This window comes from Wyeomyia smithii, chromosome 2 (assembly GCF_029784165.1).
Source record: "Wyeomyia smithii strain HCP4-BCI-WySm-NY-G18 chromosome 2, ASM2978416v1, whole genome shotgun sequence".
Lineage (NCBI taxonomy): Eukaryota > Metazoa > Arthropoda > Insecta > Diptera > Culicidae > Wyeomyia > Wyeomyia smithii.
The window spans coordinates 168,395,159-168,417,881 of NC_073695.1; the positions used below are offsets into that span (position 1 = coordinate 168,395,159).

At 40.1% G+C, this 22,723-nt stretch overlaps 2 protein-coding genes across 2 annotated transcripts; both read right to left on the reverse strand.

Annotated features, from left to right (window-relative positions):
• Window positions 1–6,935: 6,935 nt before the first annotated feature.
• On the reverse strand, window positions 6,936–7,654 carry LOC129724443 (uncharacterized). The gene is made up of 3 exons (XM_055679363.1): window positions 7,406–7,654; window positions 7,230–7,353; window positions 6,936–7,173 (listed from the first exon to the last, which is right to left on the reverse strand). Exons 1-3 carry the CDS (start codon window positions 7,494–7,496, stop codon window positions 7,050–7,052), a joined length of 339 nt encoding a protein of 112 aa, XP_055535338.1. The 5' UTR covers window positions 7,497–7,654; the 3' UTR covers window positions 6,936–7,049.
• Window positions 7,655–16,572: 8,918 nt separating this feature from the next.
• On the reverse strand, window positions 16,573–17,406 carry LOC129724444 (uncharacterized). Its single transcript, XM_055679364.1, has 3 exons — window positions 17,227–17,406; window positions 17,033–17,156; window positions 16,573–16,982 (listed from the first exon to the last, which is right to left on the reverse strand). The coding sequence occupies exons 1-3, from the start codon at window positions 17,315–17,317 to the stop codon at window positions 16,859–16,861; spliced, it is 339 nt and encodes a 112-aa protein (XP_055535339.1). The 5' UTR covers window positions 17,318–17,406; the 3' UTR covers window positions 16,573–16,858.
• Window positions 17,407–22,723: the final 5,317 nt, after the last annotated feature.

The following is a 22,723-nucleotide window of genomic DNA, read 5'->3' on the forward strand; positions in this document are numbered from 1 at the left end:
CATTCTAAAAAAAATCTTTCACCATCTTTGGATTCAGGAGACGTCACTCTAAAAATATAGAGCTTGAAAATTGAAGAATTAAGTTGAAACCTACCGTGGGAGACTGGGAAAATCAGGTTACCATGAAAATACGTACTTTGGTGAATTTAAACTGGTCTTCTCAAAATGTTTGCATGCTAAAATAAATTTTTCATCGCGTATTGATTCAGAAGATCTCACCGCAAAAATGTAGAGCTTAAAATTTGAAGAATGGTTTTGTTGTTTGATTTTTTATAAAAATACGTAGTGTTGTGAATTTGTACTGAAATAATTTGGAAACTCCAAAATTCACTCTTACATAACATATTTCATTCACCTGACATGATTTAATACATGGAGCAATTGATACATATGAAAATTCCCAGTGTTTGCTCAATCTGCTTGAAAAATTTGAAAAAAAAAAAACACAGACAAATTTGCGTCTCACGAAAACGGGGAGGGGTCCAGAGGGGTGGCACCTTTACCAAAACTTAGAGCAACTATTCCCCTTGAAGAAAATTCCAAGTTTTCCCAAATCGGCCATCCCAGTGCTGAGCACGAGCATTTTCAAAAAAAAAGTTTCGTCCCGGGTCTTTACGGGTTAAAAAGATAAAATTATTTTCATTATTCATAAACCCAAAATTTCAGTAATGAATCATAGCTGGGACTTAAGTATATATGTTTCAATTTCAGATATATTCGAATTTCCGAGTCATCATGAAATGAATTATTGGAAGTTTGTAGTTGCCTTTGTATAGTTTTTTGCCAACCTATGATGTGTCATCATTTTTGAGAAAGAATATAAAATATAATTTCAATGTTATTGTTTGTGACAAAATATTTCAAATTAAAGATTAGATGGTCATGTTCCCTTTCTAAGAGCTCCTCTTGTTATATTTTATTCCATTTGGCATGGATACTAAACGCTTACATTTGTTTAAAACACTGTTCATCCAATAACAAACTGTTTCCTAGTGCTAATAATTATTTCTGAGGGGTCTCCATACTACTGGACGTCAGTTTTGAAAGACCCCCGAACACAATTATGGTCGTGTTGTAAGTCGTAACTAGTAGCAGCTGATTTTTGGTTTAGTACTAGCCAATACCTTATATTTTAGTACAATAATTGTGTCGTAGCAGAACAACGTAGAATTTTATGTTTTTCATATTGCCGAAAATATGTAAAAATTACAAAAAAAACTTGTTTTACATGCTATGCCTTCTACGAACCTATTTTCAACAAAACTGTCTTAATATCCCATCACCTGTTAGTTTATACTCTATTTTATGAGGATCATATGGGTTAGCTAATTAATTTATAAGTATTTGCATGCCCTACTGGAAAATATCTGTGAAATTTTTTTCTTCCATTTTACAAGCCTTGTAAATCCTTACTTTCACAATATTATAGCACATTTTCTAAATTATTTTTCAAAGTAAATTATCATGATTTCCAGTCGATAACATGTCTACTGCAAGTAGAAAATAAAATGAGACATGAAAACTGAATTTCGTTTTTTTGAGTTTTGTCGCGACTTTTCTGGGTTCTGCTCCATAGTGCGTTGTTACAACTATGATTATTTACTACTGATTCAGCTCTCCAAATTGAAAAAAGGGATTAAAAAACTAAAATGAATTTCAATTCGTTGTGTTCAAACTCAAACACAAACACGCACTCACTTACTCACTTGCACACACCCACACACACACATACATACACACACACATACACACACATACACACACACATACACACACACATACACACACATACACACACACACACACACACACACACACACACACACAAATACACATACCTATATACATATACACACACACGTATATGTAAATTATGTATTTTATTTTCTCTAGAAAAAAAAGTGTTTTTGAATGATTTATGAGCAAAATTGCGTCAAATGACCTATGGGTTTTATTTAGAACATTGTGGTCCATTAACCGTTGCTTGTAGGTATAGAAAAACCGTCCGAGAAAAAAAAATAATTTTTTAGAATTTAAAAGAGCGCATGCATTTTGGTATAGGCTATCATTTCGAAAGATTCAAAGCATTGTAGCTAAACAATCTGAATCTACTACAAACTGCATGAAAATTCTACTATTTTAAGTTTCTTTTCTAAGTTACAAGAAATGAGTTAAATTTTTCTTAATTTTTTTTAAGATACTTGAAGTTATAATAAAACTTTCCCTAAAAAGTCTAGGGTGACGAAACAAATAATCAAGGTTGATTTTCGAAACATTTTTTCTATTCCAACTTATTTATGAGAGTTTGAAAAATTAAAAAAATTATCGAAAACTGATTTGTTTCCGTGGGGAGAGAGTTAAATAAGTAAAGCGGTAAATTTTCTCTTCAAATTTATTATTTGTTACAACTTGTATGTAAGACAATTTGTACTTGTACTGCATTATTTTTTAATTTCATAATGAAGTTCGAAACGGCTGGGCAATGCGTACCAGCAGTACACCCGTACTGGTTGGCATAAAATAGACCCCAGTGTGGTCCATAGCATAAGCCCAGCAACTCCTATCCCTACCTCCACGTAGTACCGACTGGGATACGAGCAACCAAGGGAAGATCGGTGAACCGGTGGGAACTTAGTCGTATGCTGAAAGGGAAGGGGGAGTTGTTCTCCTAGGAGAACAGCTTGCCTGAGCGTCTGTTTCCCAGGTCAGGGGCGGCTCAAACAGCGACTGATCCGGAGCGGACGGCTGAACTATGAAATGCGGTGTCTCACCAGCTACACCCAAGACGGCGGCCCCGTCGCGAGACTAGGCATCGCAGCTCTAGTAAGGCAGCATCCTGAAAATAAACATACTACGAACAATCCAGAGAATGATACGAATTGGAACAATCGGTATAGACCTAGGCAAACGAAAAAGGACAACGATTGGAAACTTGGTACTTGGAATGTTAGGACTCTGCTCGAACCGGCACGCGCGGGCATCTTGGCCAGAGAGCTACGGAAGACAAATGTGGAGGTAGCAGCCATACAAGAGGTGCGTTGGCCTAAAACCGGAGAACGTGAATTCCGAGCGGTTGATCCGGCCGCGGGAACATCTTTCAAGTATCACATCTACTACAGTGGCGGCTGTAGAGCGGAACGGGGCGTCGGTTTCGTGCTACTTGGAAACCAAATGAAGCGTGTTATTAGGTGGAGGCCGTTTATGCGTATCCTCAATACGCATAAGGGCAGATTCTTCAATTACAGCCTTATCAACGTGTACGCGCCGACAAAGCATAAAATCGATGACGTAAAGGAGGAGTTCTATGAGCTCCTCGAGAAGTGTATGGAGAGTGCCCACAGCACGATATAAAGATCGTCATCGGAGATATGAACGCACAAATCGGACGAGAGGAGTTCTTTCGTCCCGTTATTGGTAGGGAAAGCCTTCACTCTACCACCAACGAAAACGGCTTGAGGTTAGTGAACTTCGCCGCGGCCAGGAGAATGGCCATCTGTAGTACCCATTTTGCACGTCTGAACATTCGGAAGCACACCTGGAAACACCCCAATGGAGAGGCCTGCTCTCAGATCGACCACATGCTGATCGACGGCCGGCACTTTTCAGACGTCATAGATGTGCGGTCCTTTCGAGGGCCAAACATCGACTTGGATCACTATCTCGTGGTAGGCAAGATTCGTGCCCGGTTGTCCAATGTATTTAAATCGAGATCGGCGAAGAAGATACATCTGGACATCCAGAGGTTATCAGCGGAAGGAGTTGCTGCAGAGTATACTCGGAAAGTTGATAGACGGATCGGTGAACCGACTGGAGTGGACCTGAACGAGCAATGGAAGCACATCCATGATGCGGTCAGCGAAACAGCGCGAGAAGTGATAGGCATGACAACGGGAACCACGCGTAGTGGGTAGTTCGATGCTGAGTGCCTAGAGCTGACGAAGGAGAAGAATCGAGCCTACGCCAACACGTTAGTAGCAGCTAATCGTGTAACGCGTCAGATGCGGGAGAAATACCGGGAGGCAAGAGCTGCCGAAAAGAGGCTTCATCGCCGTAAGAAACGTGAGCACTACGATCGCGTCCTCGCGGAGGCGGAGAATTTCTTCACCAGGCACGACACGAGGAGCTTCTATAGAACGATCAACGGAATCAGGAACCGGACTGTGCCAGTACCTGCCATGTGCAATGACAGGGAGGGGAACCTGATTACCGATAAATCGCAGGTGGCCAGGCGTTGGAAGCAACATTTTGCAGTGGTGTTGAACGGTGAGGAAGGTAGGAGAGTCGTCGAAGGGAACAGGTTAGAAATTGAGGAGGACGGACAAGCTGTGGACCCACCAACATTGGACGAGGCGAAGAATGCTTGCAAAGAGCTAAAGAACCACAAAGCCGCTGGGAAGGACAGCTTACCGGCCGAACTTTTCAAAGTTGGGAGCGAGCGGCTGTGTAGTGCTATTCACCAGATTATCCTAAGGGTATGGTCTGAGGAACAACTACCTACGGACTGGTTGGAAGGACTCATATGCCCTATCTACAAGAAGGGACATAGGCTCGACTGTAGTAATTATAGAGGTATAACCCTCCTCAATTCCGCTTACAAAATTCTCTCCCGTATCCTGTTCCAGCGACTGAGGCCGTTGCATGAAGCCTTTGTTGGAGAATACCAATGCGGTTTTCGAGTGGGGCGATCTACAACGGACCAGATGTTCACCTTGAGACAGGTTCTCGACAAGTTTCGAGAACACAACTTGCAGACGCATCATCTGTTCATAGACTTTAAGGCGGCGTACGACACAGTGAAACGCAACGAGCTTTGGCGAATAATGCTAGAACATGGTTTCCCAACAAACCTAATTAAACTGTTACGTGCGACGCTTGACGGTTTCACATCATGCGTCAGGACAGCGGGCGAATTTTCGGACGCGTTTGTGACGTTGGATGGTCTGGAGCAAGGTGACGGGCTCTCGAACTTGCCGTTCAACATAGCTTTGGAAGGTGCAATACGAAGGGCAGGTGTGCAAAGGAGCGGCACCATCATCACTAAGTCTCACATGCTTCTGGGCTTTGCGGACGACATTGATATAATTGGTGTTAACGGTAGAGCAGTTGAGGAGGCCTTTACGGCTCTCAAAAGAGAAGCTGCGAGAATTGGACTCACCATAAACACTGCCAAAACGAAGTACATGGTGGCTGGCAGAGAGCGTGGTAGTTCTACGGGCGTGGTGCTGCGGTGGAGATGGATGGGGATACTTTCGAAGTGGTCGACGAATTTGTTCATCTTGGTACTCTCGTGACATGTGACAGGTAAGCCGCGAGGTGAAGAGGCGGGTTGCGGCTGCGAATAGGGCTTATTACGGATTGTGTAGCCAGCTTAGGTCCCGTAGCCTACAGATCCGTACGAAATTTGCGCTCTATAGGACTCTGATCCTCCCGGTGGCGCTCTACGGACATGAATCGTGGACGTGGAAGTAGGCGCTTGGGGTCTTCGAGCGTAGAATCCTGCGATCAATACTCGGAGGCAAACTAGAGAACGGGGTGTGGCGCAGGCGCATGAATCACGAGCTGTACGAAGTATACAAACACGCTGATATTGTCAAACTGATGAAACACGGCAGGTTACAGTGGGCTGGCCATGTAGCACGGATGACGGATGAGCGACCGGCAAAGATAATATTTAGTAGAGAACCGGACAGAGGCCGACGACTTCAAGGCAGACCGCGCACGCGCTGGATGTGTGCTGTCGACGAGGATGCCAGAGCAGCGGGTGTAAGGGGAGACTGGAGAGTAGCAGCCCAAGACCGAGTTTTGTGGAGACATCTTCTGGATTCGGCATAGGATCTTAATGATCTGTCGCCATAAAAGTAAAGTAAGTAATGAAGTTCGAAAGTTTTCAGTTTTTCATTTCTACAATTCATTCTTAGACAGTTTTCTATACAATCAAAGGTTTCTGAGCTGCAATGCTTTGAGAAGAAGCCTACACTAAAAATACGCCTTTTTAGAAAATTTTACTTGAGCCTAAAAAAAAGTTTAGCATAAGAAAATACTAAGTTTTCTGAGTCCTTGTTTAGCTACACCACAAAAACGAATTCGACAAGAATTCCACTTCACTTTACACTCTGCGTGAGCGAGAAACGCAACGATTAAGTTGGCTTATCTGTATGCTTTATAATCGGTCTGGTCACACCAAACTGTTTTTATAGTTCTGGTCATTTTATATCCAAATATCTTTTATTTGTAATATTAGTTTGTGTGCAGTCAATACTTGTTTTTGTAGAAAATGCTATTAATGGGTAACAATTAAAATTTGAGTGAAACAAAACTCTGTTATGATCTAGTTTTTTTTTATTTTTTTTATAAGGGGGAGGGGGGAGGGTATTGTTAGTAACTTAAGTATTAATGATAAATATTAGTAAATAATGAGTTATGTGTGTCCAATCACAAAAGGTGACTTCAAAAGGTGACACTGCTAGGAAAATTGTAATTTAAGTTGTTAAGATTTGTTTGCTTTCGCAATTAGGACTTATCATTCGTAGGGATTTAAACCTAAGAGTTGTGTTCCAGTATATTTCGCATTAAAGGTTCACAAGAAAATTGTTATGAACTTCTAACACCTGTCAGTGAAGAGAATAATTTCATTGACGTAGTTCAGGACTATAAGCTCTTCTAGGAATAAGTTAGGGATGAATTTTAGTTGGGCTCTAGTTTGATAGTGCAGCGCGTAGCGCGACTGTGCTATCAGTATACTTATTATACACTGAGTTTAACCCAATTATGTCCTCGCAATTTATAAACAATAATAATCGTGATACAGCGTTCATATAAATTGTAAATATAATTTTGTTTTGATACTCGTAAATGACGAGCAATGGGTTTTATACATATAATAGTGCAGATGCAAGTGATGTGATTGACAATCACAAGTAAATAATTCAGTTAGATCGTATGCGTGAATCTGCTCTTATAGCTCTATGTATAGAGATATAAGAGGTTTCAATTTATTCTGTAACGGGTTTGATGTATTAAGTAATTCCATCGTTTATTATTTCCACGAGTTATACGTATGTAACTTTTCCGTCGACTTTACATCTGTACTTTTTGCAGCATTCCGGATAACTTTTGCTTAAATCTTGTTCAACTTTCTCACAATTTGGATCGCTTATGGAATAACTTATGCAGCTGAAAATATTTTTTTTGAATCTTTGATCGAAAAAACAAATGTTTATGAAGCACACCTCTCGTAATTTAAAAAAAAATCTTCATGACAGGACATCGTCATACATGCTCCAGGAATAGATTTGGTTTCGCCAGGTACTAAAATTGCTTTTGAATCGCTGTGATAACATTTTCCCGGGTGATCTAGAAACGGTGGATTATTTAAGAGTTAATTTCATGATAGAATTAGCCTTACCTGGGTGAGTCGCGTTTGGTTCCACCGCTATTCCTGCCATCGATACTGCAATCGAACAAACGATCAGCAGTATAACACTAAACATCGACATAGTTAGCAGTGATACAATGTGTTACGTACAGTCAATAATCCTAAGCGCACTGTGTTTCGCTCGGCTCTTGAATGCTTATTCTGATGGTTACTATACTTGCCGACGTATTTGTATTCTAGTCTCAATCTTCTAGAACTGTATGTATTACCGTTGAATAGATTGCATGTAGGGTAAAATGCTTATTACCGTCGTATCACAATTGAGATGAAAAACTGTAGTGTAAGTGACAAAGATTTTTCAATTTTGTATTAATTACGCTGGAAGGTATAGGTCTCTGCTTCTGTTGTTGGCCGCGAATGTTTGAATGGTTATTTATTTAGCTCAGGGCCGGTGCACACTGTTTCCAAAGCTGCAAAAACGTGATCAAAATTATTTTGGCCCCAAAAACATTGATTTTAGAACCGTAACGTCTTCAGCAAAGTTGTTACATTAATTATTCTCCATGTTATAGAAGTTACAATTCCATGATTAATCCACTCAACAGTGAGAAACGAGTTTTACTTTTCTCGTTTGGAATATAAAAATCCACTTTGTTCTGCAAAGTTGCAGTAAATTTTAAAAGAAACAACTTTGTTGAAGACATCATACTTCTATCTATTTATTAAAATGGACTTTTGTGGAGTTTTCTATTGATTGCTATTAAAAATCTTTTTTCGCTATTTAACTTTTTATAGTGATTTTCTACAATTTTCGAATGTTCTTCAAAATTATTTGCTATAACAAAACAAATAATATCTCCGAAAAAAGTTTATTTTTATCTCACATGTATTTTTGGTTGTTGACGATTTGTACTAGAATAATGCGCTAATTTACACTAATTACTCTTAACTCAAAAAATAATGATTTTGGAGTAATAGTATCTTCAGTAAAGTTGTTCTATTATTCATTTTCCATTTTGTAGAAGTTAGAATTTTATGATTAATCTACCTAAAAGTGAGAAATGAGTTTCATTTTTCTCATTTTTGCATATAAAAATCCACTTTGCTGACTAAAGTTCTAGCACATTTCGTTAGAAACAACTTTGTCGTAGACACTATACTTGTATATTGTCATTTATATGAACTATTGTGAAGTTTTCTCTAGAATACCCCTAAAATAATTTTTTTAATATAACTTTTTAAAGTGATTTTCTAAAAAAAATTTAATGTTCTACAATGTTGTTAACTACAATAAAACACACAAGTTCACCGAGAAAGTTTATTTTCATCTCTCAAGTTTATTTAGTTATTAAATTGTTTTTATTAAAATGATGCACTTATTTATTTACAAATATCTGCACAGGAGACAGCGAGAGTCAAATAATAATAATATCTGGACTGATTCACGTTTTTCTTATACTTGAATATAGAAAAGGTTTAATCTGCAGATATTTGCAGATTTTAAAGATATCTTTTAGTAAATTAGTGCATTGTTTCTATAAAAATCATCAATAACCGATTAAATATAAGAGATAAAAATAAACTTTCTTGGATGAAATTGTGTGTTTTGTGATAGTAAACAACAATGTAAAACATTGGAAAATTGTAGAAAATCACCACTAAATGTTATATTAAAAAAATGATGTTTAGTGGCCATCTGTAGAAACCTCCACAAAAGTCCATTAAAAAGGCAGATAGAAGTATGGTACCTTTGAGAAAGTTGTTTCTTATAAAATGTGCAACAACAAAGTGAATTTCTATATGCAAAAATGAAAAAAGTAAAATTCGCTTCTCACTGTTAAGTGGATTAATTACAAAATTGCAACTTCTATAAACTGGAGAATAATTAATGGATCAACTTTCCTGGAGGCACTATGGCTCTAAAATCTAGTTTTTTGGGCCAAAATAATTTCGATCACGTTTTTGCAGCTTTGGAAACAGTGTGCGGCGGTTGATGTGGGTAGTATGGGTAGTATTACCCACTCGTAAAACATCCCTGTGGGTACTTACCCACACGGAATTATAGGACAAAACCAAATAGAATGGAATATTTTCATGGTTCGAAACATACAATTGCCGCGCATATGTTCGAGCGACCGCTATTTGATGGATATCGTTGAGCGAGAGTGTATAAAGCTATAGATTTCATGCATTTCTAAGCGGTTTGCTACAAAATAAAATTTCGATTTCGAAAACTTCAAGAGCTACTCTTGTGCATTTTTTTCATTGGTAAAAATAGTGAGACTTTCACTACTGTAAGTGAAGCCTTACCAGAGGTCCGATAAAGTTTAAACTTTGGATGGAGACTTTTTTTCAGAAAGACAACGTTTGCATTATTTTTTTTTTCTTCACATAACATTTATTTGACACGGCATAGATACAATGTAATGTTTAACGGCGCCAATTATATCTGATGACTTATAAACTAAAGCAAATTTTTTATCCTCGCTGCCGACTACGAGCTGAAATTAAGTCTAACTTAAAACTAGCATGGAATTTCCAATCTGTGTTTTGTTGTTCAATGGTCGTCTGATAATCGTCGAATGACATGTATGGATTCGTACTGCTAAGCCACGATGTCGTGAGTTGGGACAGAGGCTCGTAGTCCTTGGGTCCTGGTTCTATTGTGCGGGGTCTGGTTGCTGGTTTTGTGCTTAAGGTTCAAACGTGTTCTTGTCGTTTTGTTGGGTGTAGACGGAGGGGAACGGGACTAGACTGGGGCATGGATGGATTTAGGGAAAACGTATATAAGGGTCATGTAGGGTAGGTCACGGCTCGCCAAGACATCACGAACAGGAACAGCTGGCCGTCTACCTCCGGCCTGAAGGGAAGCTACAAGTTTAGACCTGGCGTCACGGTGAACAGGGCATGACCAAACAACGTGCTCTATGTCGTGATAACCTTCACCACAGGCACAGATACCGCTTTCTTCGAGCCCAATACGACGGAGATGCGCGTCAAATCTATAGTGGTTGGACATAAGCCGGGACATCACGCAAATGAAATCTCGACCTACATCCAACCCCTTGAACCACGGGTTCGTCGATACCTTGGGAATTATGGAATGTAACCACCTTCCCAGTTCCCCTTTAGTCCATGAATTTTGCCAACTGATGATCGTATTCTGACGTACAAATGCGAAAAATTCATTGTAAGCAATTGGTCTTTCATAAATATCGCCATAAATAAATTTCATAAATATCGCCTTTCTCATTGCCCGGTATCGAGCAGTGAGAAGGGACCCACGCTAAGGTAATCTGAAACGATTTTTCGGATAAAGCACTCAAATGTTCCCGTATTTTCCCCAGGAAATACGGAGAGTGCTTAACATCTTTCATCGATCGGAGAGCCTCGATAGAACTGAGACTGTCCGTAAAGATGAAATAATGGTCCGTGGGCATTTTTTCGATAATCTCTAGGGTGTACTGAATTGCAGCTAATTCTGCTACGTAAACAGAAGCAGGATTTTCGAGCTTATAGGAGACGGCTAAATGATTATTGAAGATACCGAAGCCAGTGGACCCATCCAGAAGTGATCCGTCAGTGTAGAACATATTGTCGCAGTTGATGTTTCGATATTTATTGGAAAAAAATTTAGGGATCTGCTGCACGCGTAAATGATCCGGGATTCCACGAATTTCTTCTATCATGGATGTATCGAAGAACACAGTAGAATCAGAAGTATTTAATAAGTTGACACGATTTGGAATGTTCGGAGAAGGGTTAATATTCTGAGACATGTGATTGAAATACAATGTCATAAAACGGGTTTGAGAATTGAGTTCGATTAACCTTTCAAAATTATCAATCACAGGACGGTTCAAGACCTCACATTTAATAAGAATACGAGAAGAGAGGCTCCAAAAGCGGTTTTTCAATGGTAGAACTCCAGCTAAGACCTCCAGACTCATCGTATGGGTCGACTGCATGCATCCTAAAGCGATACGCAAACAACGATATTGTATTCGCTCCAGTTTGATCAAATGTGTGTTTGCTGCGAAGCGGAAGCAGAAACACCCGTATTCAATTACAGACAATATCGTTGTTTGGTAAAGCCTTATAAGGTCTCCTGGGTGGGCTCCCCACCATTGTCCGGTTATTGTACGAAGAAAATTCACTCTTTGTTGACATTTTTTCATCAGATACCTCACGTGACAACCCCAGGTGCCTTTAGAGTCGAACCAGACACCAAGATATTTGTGTACTAAAACCTGAGAAATCGTTTTACCCATTAACTGTGTTTGAAGCTGAGCAGGTTCATGCTTCCTAGAAAAAACTACTATCTCACTCTTCTGTGGAGAGAATTCGATACCTAGCTGTAAAGCCCAAGCAGACAAATTGTCCAAGGTATCTTGCAATGGTCCTTGCAAATCGGCAGCTTTGGCTCCTGTAACAGAGATTACACTGTCGTCTGCAAGTTGTCTTATCGTGCATGAATTTGCCAGACATTCGTCGATGTCATTTACATAAAAGTTGTAAAGAAGGGGGCTTAAACATGAGCCCTGGGGAAGACCCATGTAGCTAATGCGAAAAGTTGCCAAATCGCCATGCGTAAAATGCATGTGCTTTTCGGACAACAAATTGTGCAAAAAATTGTTCAAAATTGGAGAAAATCCTTGTCGGTGAAGTTTACCCGAAAGAATGTCAATAGAAACGGAATCAAAAGCCCCCTTAATGTCCAAGAACGCAGACGCCATTTGTTCTTTGCGAGCATACGCCAGCTGAATATCTGTTGAAAGCAACGCAAGACAATCATTCGTCCCTTTGGCGCGGCGGAAGCCAAATTGAGTATCTGATAGTAGACCATTTGATTCGACCCAATGGTCTAAACGACGGAGTAACATTTTTTCCATCAATTTCCGGATACAGGATAGCATTGCAATCGGCCTATAAGAGTTGTGATCAGAAGCTGGTTTCCCTGGTTTTTGGATGGCGATCACCTTCACTTGCCTCCAATCCTGCGGTACAATGTTTTGCTCCAGGAACTTATTGAACAAGTTCAACAAGCGCCTCTTGGCATTGCCGGGTAGATTCTTCAACAAGTTGAATTTGATTCTATCTAACCCAGGCGCGTTATTGTTACAGGACAGGAGGGCAACTGAAAATTCTGCCATCGTAAAAGGTGATTCTATCGCGTCGTGGCCCGGAGACGCATCGCGAACAATGTTTTGCTCAGGAACAGAGTCCGGACATACTTTCCTGGCAAAATCAAATATCCACCGACTTGAAGACTCCTCGCTTTCGTTAACCGTTACGCGATTCCGCATTCTTCGGGCTGTGTTCCAAAGAGTGCTCATCGATGTCTCCCTCGACGTCTCGTTCACGAACCGACGCCAATATCCGCGTTTCTTTGCATTAGCCAGGCTTTTAAGGTTGGTATTAAGCTCCGAATACCGTATATAGTCGTCGGGTATACCTCCCTTCTGGTAGGCCAAAAACGCGTCGGATCTTTGCGTGTAGACATCGGAGCACTCTTGGTCCCACCACGGAGTGGGAGGCCGTTCTTTGATCGTTACGCCGGGATATTTCTTCGTTTGGGCTTGCAACGCGGCGTCGAGAATCAAGCCCGCGAGGAGGTTGTATTCTTCAAGTGGTGGATGATGTTGAATCGACTCGACCGCTTTTGAAATCATTTCCTCGTATAACTTCCAATCGACATTCCGTGTGAGGTCATACGGAATGTCAATTGGTCGCATGCGAGTTGAACCGTTAGTAATTGAAATAAGAATAGGCAGATGGTCGCTACCGTGAGGATCGAGGATTACCTTCCATGTGCAATCCAACCGTAGCGACGTCGAACATAAGGATAGATCCAAAGCGCTTGGGCGCGCTGGAGGTTTCGGGATACGTGTCATTTCACCGTTGTTTAAAATAGTCATGTCGAAGTCATCGCAAAGGTTATAGATTAAAGAGGAGCGGTTATCATTGTATGGGGAACCCCAAGCCACGCCATGAGAGTTGAAGTCTCCCAAAATCAAACGTGGTGAGGGAAGAAGTTCTATTAAATCAAAGAGCAGCCGTTGCCCAACCTGTGCTCTGGGAGGAATATATATTGAGGCAATACAAAGCTCTTTACCTTGTATTGTCATTTGACATGCGACAACTTCGATGCCTGGAATCGAGGGGAGGTTAATACGATAGAAAGAATAGCACTTTTTAATCCCTAAAAGAACTCCTCCATATGGGGTGTCTCGATCAAGGCGAATAATATTAAAATCTTGGAAGTTGAGATCAATATTTGAAGTAAGCCAAGTTTCACAAAGGGAAAATGCATCGCATTTGTTTTTATTTATCAAAACTTTAAACGAATCAATTTTTGGTAGAATACTTCTACAATTCCACTGTAAGACAGAGATAGAATCCTTCATATACGCAGTTGAATTAGGCATCGAAGGATACAATCGCTGCAAAGAGGGGCCATTGGGCAGTCAACTGCTTCAAAAATGATCTAACTGTTGGGAGGAGCGCTGTAAGAAAGTTTTTAATTGGATCAGGTATATTGAAATTTTCGAAAATCCAGTCCACAATATTAGAAAAATTCACCAATCCAGCATTTGTTTTGTCACCTGGATGTGCAAAAGGAGCAACTGGGGTTTTAGATGTTCCTGGAAGTGCTGGGAACTCCTTCTGAGACTTTAAATTGCCAAGCCCAGGAGGGGTTTGCTTCGGTTTTTCCGTAGCACCTTTAGTTTTGGTTGTACTGTTCTTTCCACTTTGGGAAATCTTAGGACCTTTTCTGGGAAGCTTAGGGGAGGAAAGATTTTTCCTCTTTCTAGACTCCCCAAGATTGGCAAAAGAAGTTCCCTCTAGTGGTTCGTCAGAGTCGGTTTCATCTGAATACAACAGATCAAAGGGGTTCGCTGTTATGGTAGAAGTGGTCGTGGTCTTCTTGAGCATATCAGCGTAAGAACGCTTTGAACGCTCTTTGAGAGACCGTTTCAATTTATCCTTGCGCTGCATGTACACCGCGCATGTGGAGAGCTCATGCTGATTCTCCCCGCAGTGGATACATTTTTCAGCATTCGCACTACAGGAATCGTCGGCATGGTTTTCTCCACACTTACCGCACCGTGCCTTATTGCAACAGTAGGCGGCTGTGTGACCTAACTGCTTGCAATTGGTGCAGTTCATTAAACGGGGCACAAATAAGCGCACAGGAAGACGAACCCGGTGGATCAAGACGTGGCTCGGCAATGCAGACCCGGCGAACGTGACACGAAACGAGTCTGACGGAGTGTATACTTTTTTGTCGCCGACGAGCGACACAGATCGCAGTTGTTTAACCTCTAATACCTTAACCTCAGGAAGGCTGCTGTTTTTAAAACAGCCTACAGCATCCTTCAAGAGGCACTCGACGGACAAACTCGGATCGGTCACGACGCCGTCGATCTCCACGGTATGGTATGTATACGCGATACTCCCGAGTAAAGAGCTCGAAACAAGCTATATCGTTGGCCTGTTTCAGGTCATTGACCACAACACGGAGCTTGTTTGGTCTGACCTTGATTATTTCAGTCACGGCCTTGAAGCGTGACGTCAGGTCTTTCGAAATTTGTAATATGTTCAGGGATTTCGACTTAGGTCCTGCTTTTGACCGGAAATATACAATGAAACGTGAACCTGCTGTTTCGTCAAGGTAGAGCCTGGCACGAGGGGGAACTGAAGAGTGAACAGCGGGGGAAGGAGCAGGAGGGACAGGGTCAGGAGGGTTCGGTGTCGGCGGATCGACTTCCATTGTGCTAAGGCTAGCGCCCTAACACCGACAAGAAACACGTACCTTTTCTTGATTTCGAGCGATGCTCAAGTTGTCTTCGACAATGTGGTCACGTAATCGTTGGGTGCAGCAGCCGGCAGCCGGCAGCTGTGCGGATTTACACTCTCTTCTTTGTTTGTAGCTCTGGTTGTCTTCAACACAGCTAAACACCGAAACGATCGGTTCAGCAGCGGCGGTTCAGCTACGCAGCAACAAAGCAAACAATAGCGGATGACCTTCAAAGCGGAATTATTTGGCACTGCACAGCACTCGCTAGACCGGGACCGGGCAAGCGATGCTTTTTGTTCGATTACTTTTTGCGAATATATCGAGACGACCGATAAACACAACCGATGCGCTTGGTTGTTCGACTCGGAATGAACGTTTGCATTAGAAATGCACAAAAATTGTCGATTTTTCATTGGGTTACCTTTACACGTACTAACGAAACAACCCATGAGTCAACAGAAAAAATTCAACTCGAACTCTAACCGTGATGGCGAAAACAGTTAAGCTACTTCATTCAGAAGTGTGTGCGTTCAAAGAACGGTCCCCCGCCTCGTCTGAAATGGATCTCGTGTGACACTTTGTGGAGTCATTACGCCCGTTTCGGCATCTACAATATCTTGCCACTATTGGACAACAATCAAAGCATCGAAAGAAAGCTCGGTTCCGAACGGACGATGACCCTACGCGATAAGAAGCTCCAAATGATGCTGAAGAGGAAGACCGAGGGAAAAATTGTTACATCGCTGCGTGCGGTTGGTCGGGAAGTTGGTGCCACCGGTCAACCTGTGAAAATTACCTGGCGAATATAGATGGCGACGACTGGCAGGGCACCTCTTATTCTTTTTCCTCCAGGAAGGAAGTGTGCTCCGGGAGCTCCGAAGTGAAGTTCATTTGACACACCAAGTACCCCAAGAAGGTGCTGCTATGGCTGACAATCAGCGAGAAGGGGATATCATAGCCGCTCTTCTCTCGGTGTACTGGCTGGATCTGCCGTCGGCCCACTACTCGAAGCAATCGTTGGAGAAGGTGGAACGTCTACTAGCTGCGCCCCATCTAGAGCTTCTGGACAAAACTGAAGTGTAAGATCTACTCCAACGAAGAAAGATCTCAAAAACTTGCCTACACGCATGTTTTCATTGACCATTGCAATTGTTCCGGTCAACAGCCAGGAGACCACCGATGAACCTTCCCTATTCCTAACTACCCACTCGGGAAAATAGTGTGATGCCGGCCCTGATTTGGCTCATTAGAAAATGTGAAAAGCATTCGCCAGTTCGTTCAAATCGATCTTTAAGGGGCGATAATTTATAATCGGAATGTGGAACCAAGGCTTTGCTTTTTGATGAGGAATTCTCTTAAGAACTATTACATGTTTTACCTATGGCAGAAAGCCCACTAAAATATCAAAGTGATGGTTTAATTGTTACAAATATAAAGTTTGCACCGATACTAGAATTTAGGAGGTTATTTATCCCGAAGTTTGAGTATTTGAGGAGAACAAGAATAATTGAATGAATAGGTCCGCAAATGTAGGAAAGCTAACATTTGGTATACAAAAATCTTGTATTTTTATTACAAAATTGCATAAGTTTGCGGGTGTGAAAAAATGATCGGTGTCTTTCAATTAAAAATTAGTTTATGTTTGAATTTAAGGAAACAGTTTAATGCGTTGCATACAATTTTCACATATATGTAACCTTTCCGTCGACTTCGCATTTGTACTTGATACAACATTCCGGGTAATCTTTGCTTAAATCGGGTTCGATTTCCTTGCATTTGGGATCGTTGATGACTGCAAGCCCACAGCTGAAAATAAATTTAGTTATTTGAGTCATGCATTGTAAGTTTTTTCTTACCTCGTATAAGTCAAAGATAGGCTTTCCGAGCAAAATAGTTCTGTGCAGGCCAAAGGGATCGTATTAGTTTCTCCTCGCCCCAGTGCAATTTTTGAATTTTCGTCAAAGCACATGTTCGGATGATCTATGACGACAGTTTTTTTTTGTTATTAATTTTTGTTCACCTACGATCATTGAAAACATCAATCTCTCACCGGGATGTGTGGCATTCTGTAGCACGGCGACAGCCGCCGTTGAAGCTGCTATAAAACTGAAGATTAGCAAGATCACTCCTAGCGCCTTCATGATTATCGAATAAAGAGAGCACGCTGCAGCAACCTGTTGCTTTTATGACTTACCGTCTGGGAATCAAGATCGAAATAACATTATTGGGTCATCCGCTGCCAGTTTTATATCGTGTTTTGTGTCACTGTGGGTGGCACACTTGTTTGTACGATTCATGGTGAGTGCTAATAAATTTTAGTAGATGCGAAACTGGTTGCGATCAATCCGTGTTTCCTTTGAAAGCGGTACTATTTATATTGACACCCACCATTTTTGTTAGGCTGGTTTCCACTGTTGTACTGGTTACAGCAATAACGATTACAGATAATTTTGTTGATATTGCGCACACTTGTGGGTCAGTTAGTGTGTATTTTGATTATTTTCTATGCTTCTATACGAAAATGCATCGAAATGTAGTAAAATAACTTTTTTCTGGCTGTTACATCAATTAAAAACTGTAATTATTATTTTTGACAATTTAAAAAAACTAAATGGTCTTCCGCAATCTTGAATGCCATTTTCATCGATTGATAATCGAAAGTACACATCAGAACAAACAAATTGACGTTAAAACATTGGTTTGGTTGATCGCTTTTCCGATTTAATATCCATTTTTCAACATTCAAGCTTCACGTTGAGTGACACATGATTGTGGTGGAACCGTACCGAGGAATGTTTTCCTCTGTACTGAAATAAAGAAAAGTATATGACTTCAAACGCTTACAATTGGGTCCTAAAGCCATACCAGTTTTTATGTATCATTTGAAAAAGCCGCGTTTTCTGAGTAAAACGTGATTTTTTTAAATTGTTTATCGTTTTCCTTCGATTTTTAAATGAAAAATAAAAAAACTGCTCAAAATGTCTTAAATGACAGTTCGCCCATGTACGGTATATGGGAGAACTGTCATTTAAGGCATTTCGAGCAGTTTTTTATTCTCCATTTAAAAATCGAAGGACAATAATAAACGTTTTTTTAAAATCACGTTTTGCTCAGTAAATTATACTCTTTCAGCTGATATATAAAATGCAGAAAACCGTGTAAAACTTAAGGACCCCATTCAAAAAAGAATATGTATTAGTGCACAGAAAGCTAAAAAGCAAAGCAAAGCCTTGGTGCTACATTCCGATTCGGAGCTTGACCTTCTGTTTACTATACACAGACTTCGCAGCCAACCATTAAGTGTACAGGACAATTGCGGGGCTAGCGATCCTACTGACACGAACAGTCTCTCCCCAGTCAAGACTCGAACCTACGACGACTGGCTTGTTAGGACAGCATCGTACCTCGAGACCAGCTGGGGAAAGCTACAAATTTCAAATAGATCTGTTTTATTCTGCAGGAATTCTCGCGTAACTTTTCAACAGGACCATTTTGTTGTCTTTCTCTCTGATTAATAACTAAGTAATTTTTACTTTCCTCATGGAACTTTCTGCATAACAAGCTAGGCAATATTGTAATCATTCGATTCGTGGCAAGAAGTCGTCCAAAACTTTCATAATGACGCTGTAATCAACGAATCAAAGTGAGAGAGGAGAGAATCTCTCATTGTAACGTAAATCTTTTTTGAAAAGTTTCATGAGAATTGTGTTGTGTTAATGAGAACTCGTGTTGGCCACTTTGTGATTGAATTTAAAAATCGTAGAAACACAAAAAACAATGAAAAAATAGATAAATTAATAAATGTTGTCCTGTTTTCCTTTTAGGGTTGACAGCATGAGGGAAACATCTATTCTATAAGTATTATATTTACCCAACTAAATCAGTAGATAGTAAACGCGTCTTTCTCTCAAAGCAGTTAGAAGTGACTCGAACGATCTCTGACTCGAACCAGAGATGCCAGATGTTCTTGAAAAATGTCTGCAACTGCTCGAAAAACCGGAAAAATGTGCTCGAAATCTGAAAAAAAAAAATGTATCCGTGATCCGAAAAAATTTCGCTCGCGCAAGCAAAAGTCTGTGAAAATCTGCACACATTTTAGGAAAATTTGCGCAAATATAAGAGACTCTAACAAAAATCTGCAGAAACCGTGGAAAAACTGCAAATATCTGCAAATCAATAAATATCTACACACGGACTCCAAAAATCTGCGTTTTGCAGACAAATCTGCACATTTGGTATCCCTGACTCGAACGAAATTATACTGATACGTCAGCTACCACAAATGATTTCATTTGCACTTATTATCACCTTTTTCAAGAATCAATATTCGATAGGGCTCACTCTCTAGTAAATAATTTGTTATTAATAAATATACGAGATATCGATTTTTTTCATTTCACCTTCCATATTCCGGCATAATATCGAAAAATTAAATTCCTGATATACAAATAATACAGTGATTGTAATTGTTAATAATGGGAAAATCACAAGGGTTGTATGCAAAGCTACGGCCGCAAGGTTGACGTAGAACTACATGAGATTGTTTGGTAAATTACTTGTATTGAATATGTTTTAAATTTTGTGCAAAAGAGGAGTTGAAGTACTACGGAATGTCAGTTTGCACATCTATCACTGAACAGGAATGGAACAAACACTATACAACGCAAACAAGTTTCTTGCATATTAAGGCTAGACAATTTTTAAGGTGTAATAAAAGAATCCTTTAACTTAAATAATTATTTAATGAAGGGGAAAAAACGAACCAGATCGTTGCATCAATACAAATGCAGCGAATGAAGTCTTGCTAACACATGCATTGCGGTGCTTGGCTGTATGTTCTCCTGCAGAAACACATACAAGCGTGTGGCGGTCATAATTTTTATTACTTTTTGTTTGTTACTTTTTGTGTATAATGCGCAGTCATAAGACACAAAAAGTAATAAAAAATTGCCCTGAAGTGATAAAATGTTCCCCGTTTGCGTTGGGTGTACGAAAAAGTCATGTGTCTTCTAGTCGCAAGCAAATGCGAAGTTTCATTTAAGTCAAAAATGCACATGTTTTATCATTCACATCCACACATAATCAGAATCTCAACCGTCAACCTCAAATGTCTAATTAGAAACACTTTCGTTTCGTCCCCCAGTGTTTACTTGAAATGGAAATATGTAATACTGTCTGACTAGAGTTGCCGAAGTTGCGAATATTGTTCTGAATGGGCACAAGTTTTGTATTTTCAAACAGGTCCAAATGAGTTTCCATGAACCAATGATTATGTGCTGTAGATAGCTTGCAAGAAAGCGAATGTTTTTGTTTTTCTCTAACGCAGTTTACAGATCGTGATGTCATTTTAAGGCGCATATGAAATCATCAACGTTTGCATACTCTATGACGGGGAAAATGCTGCTTGGCAGCTCTTGTCATATTTTTTCGCTACTCCGTATGCATACAACGAGCGAACTAATACACGCACACCGGATGAATTGGAGATTGAAGAAACTTGTAAGGCCTCTGCCAGGCTGAACGCCAACACGAGCGATGGGGCGAGATTTTTGCTGTAGGTTAATGAACAGCTCTACTTACGGCTGTTTATTTAGCTACGGCAATAATCTCGCCCGATCGCTCGCGTTGGCATTCAGTCTAGCAGAGGCCTAACATGTGCAACATATGTGACTGTGTGTGATTTTTTTCGACTTGAGACGGAAAGGGAGCATTTTTCGACAGAAAAAACCTAAATTAATCCACCTAGCGGTCAGACCCAGCCTTTCTCATTCAAACTTTTATTTGTAAAAATAGATTTACATGAACGCTCTAATCCAATAAATGTATATTCACTCTTTAGGTTCTAAAATATTGATGTTGTAATCTATACATATACAAATGTAGTCCGGTCTGTCAGTCTGTTTGATCCATATAGGCTCGTAAACTACCGAACCGATCGACGTGAAAATTTGTATGTAGGGGTTTTTGGTCCCGATAAAGGTTCCTAAGATAGTTCGAGACCCCTCCCTCTTCTGGAAAGGAGGGGTCCAATACAAATGAAACATACATTTCTGCACAACTCAAGAACAAACCAAGCAAATGAAACCGAATCTGCGTGTGGATGTTTTAAAGGGTAATAAATATGTCCATAATGGTCCGACGCCCCTCCCTCTTATGGAAGCACATGTGTCTGCACAAATTTCTGCACATCTCGCGAACTAATCAACTAAATGGAACCGTATTCGGCAGGTGAATGTTTTTAGTGGTAACAAATGATACACAGCTGCCTTAAATCGACCACAGACCCCATTTTCGATTCTAGGTTGGCGACTTCCGGTTCCTGGGAAACAACGGAAAATGATCGAATTACACCCAATATGGGTGTTTCTTCAACCAGAATGACGCTCAGAGGCCAGAAATTATTTTAAATACCATTTTGAAATCCAAGATGGCGACTTCCGGTTTGTGAAAAACAGCCTAAAATAACCAAATACCATCCAATATGAGTATCTTTGGAAGCTGAATGATGCAAAGAGCTAACAATTGACCTCAGGCACCATTTTGAATCGCTAAATGGCAACTTATAGAAAACAGTCGAAAATGACCAAATAATACTCAACATGGATATTTCCGTAATCGAGATGATGCATAGAAACCAAACATTGACCCTTGACACCATTTAGAATTTAAAGACGACCACTGTTAGTTTCTGGAAAACAACCAAAATAACTAAATACCTCCCAATATGGGTATTTCCGGTGTCAGATTGCTGCCAGAAAATCTGCTGAAAATGACCGAATACCACCCAATATGAATATATTCAGAATTAGGGCACCAAAAGCCAAAAATCGAAGATTTTGTCATTTCGATAAAACCATTCATTTCAAACGATTTGTCTTTTGACTTTGATCATATCCTATGGCCGATTCGTCGTGCATTTGCAGACTTTGAACACATCGCCACAAACCACATTTAAATTATGTTGAGACCACATATATCAATCAAAGCAGGTATAGTTTTAAATAGCCTTTGAATTTATTTTCTTTCCATAACTTTTGAGCCACATATCAAATTGTTATGAAGTTTGTTATTTGTAAGTTTGAGAGATGACTTGTTCGTATGACACTAGTTATGTTCAAATTAGTCATGTAATCTTTGAAATAATAGACTTTCGTTGTTTTATTAACAATTTAATACATAACGATGGCTTAAGTTCAATTATAATCAAATGAAATGGGAACGTATAGGGCAGCCAAACTTCGAAACCACGTGTTCAATCATAATTCATCAGTTAACCCTTACCTAGCCCGCTCATCTGATATTATTAATATTGATCAAATCGGTTGTGTAGTTTCTGAGATAATGAAGTTTCGTGATTTTCACATTTCAGTACTTTACAGACGAAGTTACAGTCCGATTACAGTAAAATTCAATAGGGTGTTACGAGGCAGCTAGAATTATAAGTTGACACTAAATTTGAAGAAATCGGGTCAGCCATCACTGAGAGTGAGTTCAAGTAGTCTTCGGAATATGTTCCTTTTCATAGCTGGATTTCACATTTTTAAACA